Below are 9,382 nucleotides of genomic sequence, written 5' to 3' on the forward strand. Positions count from 1 at the left end.
AATTATTAATAATTAAAAGAATTATTAACTGAAGAATACGGAATAATACGTCCGATCACTTCGCAAACTGCAATAAAAGTGACGGAGCGATGAAAAAAACACGAGAATCACGTTACCTATCACACACAAGAAGCGCTATTGCGTCGCTTGGTATTTTTCGACATAAAATTAAACAAGCGCTATCGCGCTGCTTGGGTATTTTCGTACATATATAGGGAAAGCGCGATCGCGCCGTTTGGGATTCTTCGACAGTGTTTCTTCAATACCGTCTGGGACTCAAACGGTTAAAAGCAATTAGAAATAAGGCCGAAGATAGAATGGCTGAGAAGCAAAATTATAACAAAAGGTATTACGATAAACGCCATCATAAGATACGGTCAGAATTTAATGTCGGTGATTATGTGATGGTAAGGAATTTTGATAGCACTCCAGGGGTTGGAAAGAAACTGATACCAAAATTTAGGGGTCCGTACGAAGTTATAAAAAAATTACGAAACGATAGATATGTAGTTGCCGATATAGGGGGCTTCCAAATATCTCAAATACCGTATCGGGGAATATGGGAATATTGTAACATGCGTCCCTGGCGAGGAACGGAACAGGCCAAAGGATAGAGAGAGAAGAGAACAATCTCAAGCTCAAATTTAGTATATTTTATCCTTATGATTAAAACTCAATTGTATTGTTTCATTTCATTTCCTTTTTAAGATTATCACCGATATCGCATCTCGCTTCATGTTTGTAAGAATGAATATTATTTTAGTTATTGATTAGATCAAAAAAAAAAAAAAAGAGAGGAAAAAGGAGAGAGAAATATTGTATCAGAGTGATTTTATTTCTTATGTATGCGTTTATTTAATCTTTAGACCCTTTTATATCAGCATTTTTAGGACCTTTTATATTAGCCTTACGTTTGTATTTATTTTGTAATTGTATTTCTTATGTATGGATTATCTTATATTTTTATTCTTTCAGATTATTACTTTTATTTATGTGTTAATTTTTGATTGTATTCTTATGTTTGTATTCATGTACTTCTTATGTATGTATTAACCTTATGTTCATGTTCATTTTACGTTGCATCTTTATGTATGTGTGATGGTCTAGTGACCGAGGGCGGTCACCGTCAAGACTGGCCGATTGTAAACGTCTTATGCAGGTTCGTGCACGTTGGCGCCTGCACTAGTGTGAGTGCGTGCGAATGTTTGTTTAGGATAACGATATTCTTAAGATTAAGTGTGAAGAACATAGGCTGTATGCGTAGAAGAAGTGTATGCGAAGAGAGAAGCGCCGATGCTCCGTTGATCGATGGAGAAGTATAAAAGGGCAGTCGGACAATACGGAGAGAGGTTCAGTTCAGTATTTGTCGGTTCTTATGTTAGTTATATGATGAGTGAGGCTTAGTTTATGTTAATGGTTGGCTCGGGAAATTTTACGTTGCGAGAGTGACTTTAGAATAAATATATATATACTGATACCAAAACCTCGCCTCTTAACACTAATCATACCAAGACTTAATGTATACCTATCTCTACCATAGCGGGTCAAATTTTTTTTTTTTTTTTTTTATTCATTACAGAACATACAATCAATTCTCGACGAGAATTATAAGTACTTTAGGCTGGCGTGATGTAATAACATGAAATGTAAATAAATAAGATTTACAATGGTGAGTGTAGATATAATACATTAGACTCAAATAATATTACTATGTTTTAAATCATTCAAATCTTGTTTTAAGGTCAGAAGGGTAGAACCTTTTTAGTCTTCGTACTAGTTCATTTGTTTCCAGTAAATTTTTTGCTAAAGGGTTGGGATGTTTGGCTAAACGGGAGTTGTAGCGTTCACTGAAGCTAACAATTTCTTCTTTTATTGTAGATATTCTTAAATCTTGATGAATTCTTTTGTTTGTAACGTACCATGGGGCATTGCAGATGTTTCGTAGAGTTTTTGATTGGAACCTCTGTAAAATCTCTATATTGGAGTTACTCGCAGTTCCCCATAGTTGAATTCCGTAAGTCCATATGGGTTTTAGAATAGCTTTATAGATAGCGAGCTTTTTTTCCAAATCTAACTTAGACGATCTACCAAACAGCCAATAAATTTTTCTTACTCGTTCTTTGAGGTGTTTTACTTTGGTTTGTATATGTTGCTTCCATGTCAGCCTTTTGTCTAGGATAATACCTAAATATTTGATCGAGTCTCTAACAGGAATATTTACCCCATTAATGACCACAGGGGGACACGTGCCTCTGCGCAATGTGAAGGTTATATGAGCTGATTTACTTTCGTTGATATTGATTCGCCATTTCTGACACCATTTTTCTAGTAAGTGCAGATGACGTTGGAGAATATCAGTCGCGTTTCGTGGATCACTCTCAGATGCTAGCAGAGCTGTATCGTCTGCAAATGTAGCAGTAGTTATCCCTTCCGAGGTAGGTAGATCTGCCGTGAAAATTGTGTACAGTATGGGCCCAAGTACGCTGCCTTGTGGAACACCGGACAAGATTGGATAAGCTGAAGTAAATTGGTTTTGATATTTAACCATGAATTTTCTATCTGTAAGGTAGGATTTAAGGATCAGGAAAAAGGATATGGAAATATTTTCTTAAGTTTATAAAGTAGTCCGGTGTGCCAGACTTTGTCGAAAGCTTGCCTTATGTCCAGGAATACTGCGGAGCAGTATTTTTTCTTTTCAAGATCTTGCGATAGTTGACGAGTTATTCTATGGACCTGTTCAATTGTTGAATGGTATTTCCGAAACCCGAACTGATGGTCGGGAAGAGTAGGAACATCCAAGACATTTAGTAGGCGATTAGTGAACATTTTTTCAAATAGCTTAGATAAAGAGGATAAGAGACTGATTGGTCGGTATACGTAACGTCGTGAGGTGGTTTACCTGGCTTGTGAATGAGTGTAATCACTGCTACTTTCCATGAAGTAGGATAGTAGCCTAGGCGTAAAACGGCGTTGAATAGTGAGGTAATATACGCTATTCCTTTTTTTGTAATTCTTTGATCATCTTTCCGTTGATTAAGTCGAGGCCAGGTGCTTTTTTTTCGGATTAACGTGTGATGCAATTGTTGCTTGACTTCCATTGAGGTAAACGGTTCTATTTGTGGAGATAATTGGAAAGGTGAGTGCATAAATGTCCAGACGTCTTCATCTTCTGCAGGTACTGAAGGTGAAGATGGTTTGAATACATCTGCCAGGTAGGAGGCGAAGAGATTGGCTTTATCTATTGGTTTTCTTGCCCATTCACCCTGGGACTGACGGATAGGGGACGGATAGGTGGAATGTCTTGAATTGGACGAGTAAAACGCCTTGTTGCTTTCCAGAGTGAATAGTTAGAGTCTGCAGTAGGAGTTAAGTTCTGAAGGTAACTTTGAAGACCTTCATTTTTAAAGTTCTGCAGTATTTTTTTAACACTTTGGTAGCTTTATTAAGTTTACGTTTGTCCTCAGGAGATCTACTATTGTGCCAATTTCTACGCAACTTACGTTTTTTACAATTTTATTTAAAATATGCAGGATAGTCATGACCAGAAATTACTCCAGAGAAGGTGTAGAGGCTCGAACTGCATTATATATTGTGCGTTAAATGGTTTACTGCGTGGTCATTCACCCTGGGACTGACGGATCGGTGGAATGTCTTGAATTGGACGGTAAAACGCCTTGTTGCTTTCCAGAGTGAATAGTTAGAGTCTGCAGTAGGAGTTAAGTTCTGAAGGTAACTTTGAAGACCTTCATTTTTAAAGTTCTGCAGTATTTTTTTTTAACACTTTGGTAGCTTTATTAAGTTTACGTTTGTCCTCAGGAGATCTACTATTGTGCCAATTTCTACGCAACTACGTTTATTTACACTTTTATTTAAAATATATGCAGGATAGTCATGACCAGAACTATACTCCAGAGAAGGTGTAGAGGCTCGAACTGCATTTATTATATTGTGCGTTAAATGGTTTACTGCGTGGTCCACATCATCAGTTGTTTTCAATGGTAAAGTGGTATCAACAGTATTATTGAATTTTCGCGGAAGAAATCCCATTGTTAGTCTATTGTATAAGAGATTGGTGGCTTTTTGTCGATAATAGTTGTATTTATTGTTGCTATGATTGGAGTGTGATCGGAAGAAAGGTCAAATGAAGAGCAGACCTGTATATATCGAGGAGATAGATTTTTAGCGATAAAAAATCAAGCAAGTCAGGGATTTTATTTACATCAGTTGGCCAGTAGGTAGGCTCACCTGAACTAATGCAACATAATCTATTAGTTTCGATGCTTTTTGAGAGTGCTTTACCTCTTGGTGTTATAATTCTACTACCCCAGATGTTATGTTTGGCATTAAAGTCACCTCCGGCTAAGAATCTAGAGCCTAGACTTTCGAAGAAATTATCAAAATCTTCTTTTTTGATAGTATGTCTAGGACTGTACACTGCCGAGAAGCTATTGGGCAATGCCAGTCATATATCATGACACTTGTTGCCTGAAGATGATCTTGTTTATATGGCGCAAGCTCGTAATGTCTTATGTTAGATTTAACTAGAATCACAGTACCACCATGTGCCCTTCCACTTGGATGATTCGTGGAGTACATCTTATAACCGAAGATTTTAAAATAATTTTTAACCGTAAAGTGTGTCTCCGATATTAATATAATTTGTATGTCATATAATTTTAAAAATACTTCCAGCTTCAATTTACGTTTCATTAGGCCATTAGCGTTCCAAAGAGCAATGCGTAATGTCTTCATTATTTATTAGTACACGACAGCTTACTTACTATTACCGTTAATAATGAAATGAGATTGTTTGATTGTTCGATTTGTTTATTTATTAGTTCACTTTGTTTATCGATGAGTTTTTCTAGTCTACTTATAGAATCTGTAAGACTTGAGCCGTTATTATTGTTTACGTTATTTGAATGCTGCGGATTTGAAGTATCTGATATTTGTATATTTTTATTTACGGCTTGTGCGTAAGACATAGATTGGTCGGCGTAACGTTGAATGTTTACCGGTGGGTTGGTTTCGAGATTAGTTGAATATTTACAGTTTTCCTTATTCTAGGTGTAGGAAACGTCTTTTTGTACATCTCTTGGTAGGAAGGGCACCCCCCTTTGTAGTTCGCAGTATGGTTGGCACCGCAGAGGAAACAAGTTGGTGGAGTATCTATAGATTTCTTACAATCTGCCGTAGCATGCTGACCAGAACATTTAACACACTGAAAATTGCGATTACAATACTTTTGAGTGTGACCATACTTTTGACATCTCTTGCATTGAGCAATTTCCTTTTTCTTACGTGGTGATTCAAATTTGACTATTGTGTTATTCAGTTTTTTATATGTAGACCATGTTGTGTTTTTTGTTTAAGGTCAATAAAGAACATGGATAGTGGGTTGTGTGTAGCTCTGTGATAAATATTACTGATGTTTACAACTTCGTGACCCAGCTCCATTAGTTCGTCTTTCAGGTCGTTCAAATCAGCAGAGTGATGTACGTTACGTAACACAACTCTAAACGAACGTTCTTGTTTTAATTGAAATGTGTGAAAGCTAGCATTTACTGATTTTAAGGTTTTAGTAATTTTTCTGTAGGAGTCCGCATCTGCTGGTAATTAGGGGACCGGAAAGTAATGTCGTTTTCTTACGCTAAATACAAACACATACATTTTTAACGAGTCTTTATTTTTAATCAATGATGTATTCCCCATCATTGTCAATAACCTTTTGCCATCTAGTGAGTAAATTTTCAATCCCTGATCGATAAAAATTAATTGGTTTTTCGGCAAAATATCTAGAGATGGCATTTTGGATATCATCCAAATTTGCAAATGTTTTGCCACTTAAAAAGTGTTGCAGCGCTCGGAATAAGTGGAAATCCGATGGTGCAACATCGGGCGAATATGGTGGATGAGGCAGCACCTCCCACCCCAATTCATTAATTTTTTCTAGAGTTCGCCTTGCGCAGTGCGGTCTTGCATTGTCATGTTGGAGAATGACGCCTTTTCAGTTGACAATCGCTGGCCACTTTTCAATTAAAGATTGATTGACTCGCTGCAATAGTTCGCTGTAGAGGTCTGCAGTAACAGTTTGTCCAGGTTTCAGTAATTCAAATGAACAATGCCGCGAATACTCCACCAAACACACAAAAGCGCTTTTTTGGGGTGTAAACCTGGCTTAGCAGTACTCCGAGGGATTTCATTTGGAGAGAGCCACTGCCTTTTGCGTTTTGGGTTATCATACAGGACCCATTTCTCATCTCCTGTGATCAAGCGATCAAAAAACGCTTCTGTGTTGTGTCGTTGAAGCAATAAGTTGCATGTGATTGATCGGTTAGCCTTATTCTGTTCGGACAGATTATGCGGGACCCAAACACCTGCTCTGCTTACTTTCCCAATCTGCTTCAAATGTTCTTGGATGGTCGACCAAGGTTGGTTGAGACTGTTTGACAATTCCTCGATCGTCTGACACGGATTTGCTTCCACTTCCGCCCTTAACACGTCGTTGTCTAACGCTGATGGTCTTCCTGATCGATACGAGTCGGAAAGATCAAAATTACCCGATTTGAACTTGGAAAACCACCTTTGGCATTTACGAATGTCCAGTGCATTTGGATAAACATCGCAAATGTTTTTGGTAGCAACTGTTGCGTTATTTCCCTTGCGAAACTCAAAGAGCATGCAATGCCGGATGTGTACCTCTTCTGGTATTTGGCTGGCCATTTTACCCAAAATTACAAAAAAAAATTGTAATTCAATTGTCTATAAGTAAAGAAATCACTATAACCTCACAATGTCTTTGGTACGCCTCTGAACCAAACAATGAGCTGACAAATGACAATCAAGTATTGGCATGCGCAGAAACGACATTACTTTCCGGTCCCCCTAATATACGAACCTGATTATTACTAATTTTATAGGTGTAATTATCTTTTTAACTACATTATTTAGGCATTTAGTTAAAGATTGAATGTCACGGACGTCATCTATGTAAATTGGAGGAGGTAGTGGTATTTTCTGCACTTGTTCGTTTTGCGGCATATCGCAATCTGTGACTATACTTGAAGTTAAGACCGAGAATCTGTTAACGGTTTCGGGTACTCCATTACTTCGAGGAACATTGTTATCATCATCTATTCTTGCTCTTTTATTGCTACAAGAAGCATGCTCACGCCTATGAGTAGTAACCTCTTGCCATGATGGAAATGTGGTTGATGTTTGCATATCCCGGTCAAGGATATGCGAAAGGTTTATTGCCATGAGCTGGTGACCGATTTGTTAAAAATTTGAAAATTAAACAACCAGGTAACGAATTTATTCGTTATACATAAAATGTAAACAATAAAGTTATAAACACGCGGATCTACACTCTGAACGTCCGTACACTTCGAATGCTAAGACGCAACTGCCCGCAACCCGTAAATGGCTCAATGAGTTTGAGTACAACATATTCAGAGAGTGGTACTGAAGAGGGCCCTATTCATCTTTTCCAAGATATGGAAGTGCATTTATGACGTATTTGCTATCGACGTCCGATGCTAACCAAAATTTGATTCCAAATTTATCCGGCTTGTTAGGCATGTATTGCGTAAATCTACATCGTACTTTAGTCGAAAATAGCTGTTCGTCTATAGTAATATTTTCACCCGGTTTGTAACAGTTTTGGCTGTTCTCAATGAAAATATGTATTCCAAATTGCAGATACCATAGCGAATTTATCTGTTTTCAAACGTTGGCTCCGCTGACTTTTTTTATCAAAACGAATAAATCTAAGAATTTCGGTAAAATTTTTCTGCTCATAGTTTCAGAAAAAAATTTAGGCCCCCATATGTTATTCCACAAAAAGGAAATATTCAAATTATTTGCTCCATATGCAGCTCGAGCATATAAAATTGCAATAAATGCATCTAATTTTTTTTTAGATAAACTCCAATCGGAACCTAACACTCTCTTTGCTTCTTCTATTGTGAATGTTCTTATATGGTTCATAATACGGTGGTCAATTATCAATGAAAATGCAGTACTAACTTTACCTTTCATTATATGACGTTTTGCATATCCTGTTGGGCTTACTTCTTGCCTAAAAATGTTATGAAGTGGTGCTCTTCCAGGTGTGCCACCTACATGCATTTGTTGCCAAACAGATCCATCATTCGCAACATTTTGTTCATTTATTTCTACTTCACTTTCTTCCGAACTTAAGAGTAATCTTATTCTTTTTCGGCCACTACATACATTCACAATATTTTCCTCTTCATCGTCAGTATCTGTAGAATCAAACTCATTTTTATTTGCAACCAATATATCTTCATTTTCAGAAAATTCATCTTCACTAATTTCTGAAAACTCTTCGCCAATATTATTTATATCTTCTAAGAACTTGTACTGTCTTGTTTGCTTCGACATTTTTCTGGGTAAAAAATTACCTGTATTACTATAGCTATCAAAATAAAATATAAGCTAGGTACTTACCAAGACTTTCAATTTTTGCCACTTTTTCTTCCACTAAAAAGCTATTTTCAATCTAAAATTTGATATTTTCTTGAAATTATTCTGAGCTATTTTCGTTGAACTACTTTACGCAACAGTCTTTGGAAGAATGTGCAACTTACTGACTACAAATATGACTCGATAATCTCATAAAACAAAAAAATTCTCTCCGGGTCAAATGACCCGTTGTGGTAGATATCGGTATACAACAATGATTACTCAGAATAAACAAAAGAAAAAAAAAAAAATTTTATAACTGTACATTAATTACTTAGAAAAAGTCATGAAGTCAAATGTGCAAACGCAATAAAATTAAATGTGCATTTTCAATGCGAAAGTTCAAAATGGGTCATTTGACCCGTTATGGTATGTTTAGTGTTAATTCTCTTATGAAACCCTTCTTATGATTCTTATGTATCTTACGGTAACGGGTTATTACAATTATAAAAATTATCCGCTATTAAAAGTAACGGTTTTATGAAATCTTATGTGGTGTGGTTTACACAATCTACTTATCTCCTATCCGAATCCTTTGTGATGACTAGCTCGACGTGGCAGCGTGTATATTCAGGAACTAAACTTTTTTAGTGACGATTCCGAATACGCAGTTTCACTCAAATCAGGAATCAGAAATTTACACCTCACAGGAGGCACCAAAATGTATTCGGTAAAACGACTCAGACGGGAACGAAAGATTTTGAAGGGTCGATTAACTTTTTTAGAAAACTTAGTCGGGGAAGGGAAATCAAAGATTAACGAACTAGTAAATCGCTACGAACGCCTTACTAAATTAATAGACGAATACGAACGATCGTATCGAGAGTGTGTAGATATTAGCCCTGAAGAGGAGGAAGAATTCAACAATTTAGAGGATCTTCATACAGTAGGATCT

General features: G+C 36.7%; 1 protein-coding gene across 1 annotated transcript; it reads right to left on the reverse strand.

Moving 5' to 3' along the window:
• Positions 1 to 7,476: 7,476 nt before the first annotated feature.
• LOC122525685 lies at positions 7,477 to 8,406 on the reverse strand. Its single transcript, XM_043648607.1, has 2 exons — positions 7,732 to 8,406; positions 7,477 to 7,620 (listed from the first exon to the last, which is right to left on the reverse strand). The coding sequence occupies exons 1-2, from the start codon at positions 8,404 to 8,406 to the stop codon at positions 7,477 to 7,479; spliced, it is 819 nt and encodes a 272-aa protein (XP_043504542.1).
• Positions 8,407 to 9,382: the final 976 nt, after the last annotated feature.

The sequence above is a fragment of the Polistes fuscatus genome, unplaced genomic scaffold (genome assembly GCF_010416935.1).
Source record: "Polistes fuscatus isolate 324 unplaced genomic scaffold, CU_Pfus_HIC Scaffold9, whole genome shotgun sequence".
NCBI classification, from domain to species: Eukaryota; Metazoa; Arthropoda; class Insecta; order Hymenoptera; family Vespidae; genus Polistes; species Polistes fuscatus.

Coding starts and splice junctions, on each gene's coding strand:
- LOC122525685 (XM_043648607.1), bottom strand. CDS start 8,406: ATGTCGAAGCAAACAAGACAGTACAAGTTCTTAGAAGATATAAATAAT. Junction 7,621..7,731: donor AAAAAGTCAGCGGAGCCAAC/GTTTGAAAACAG, acceptor ATAGACGAACAG/CTATTTTCGACTAAAGTACG.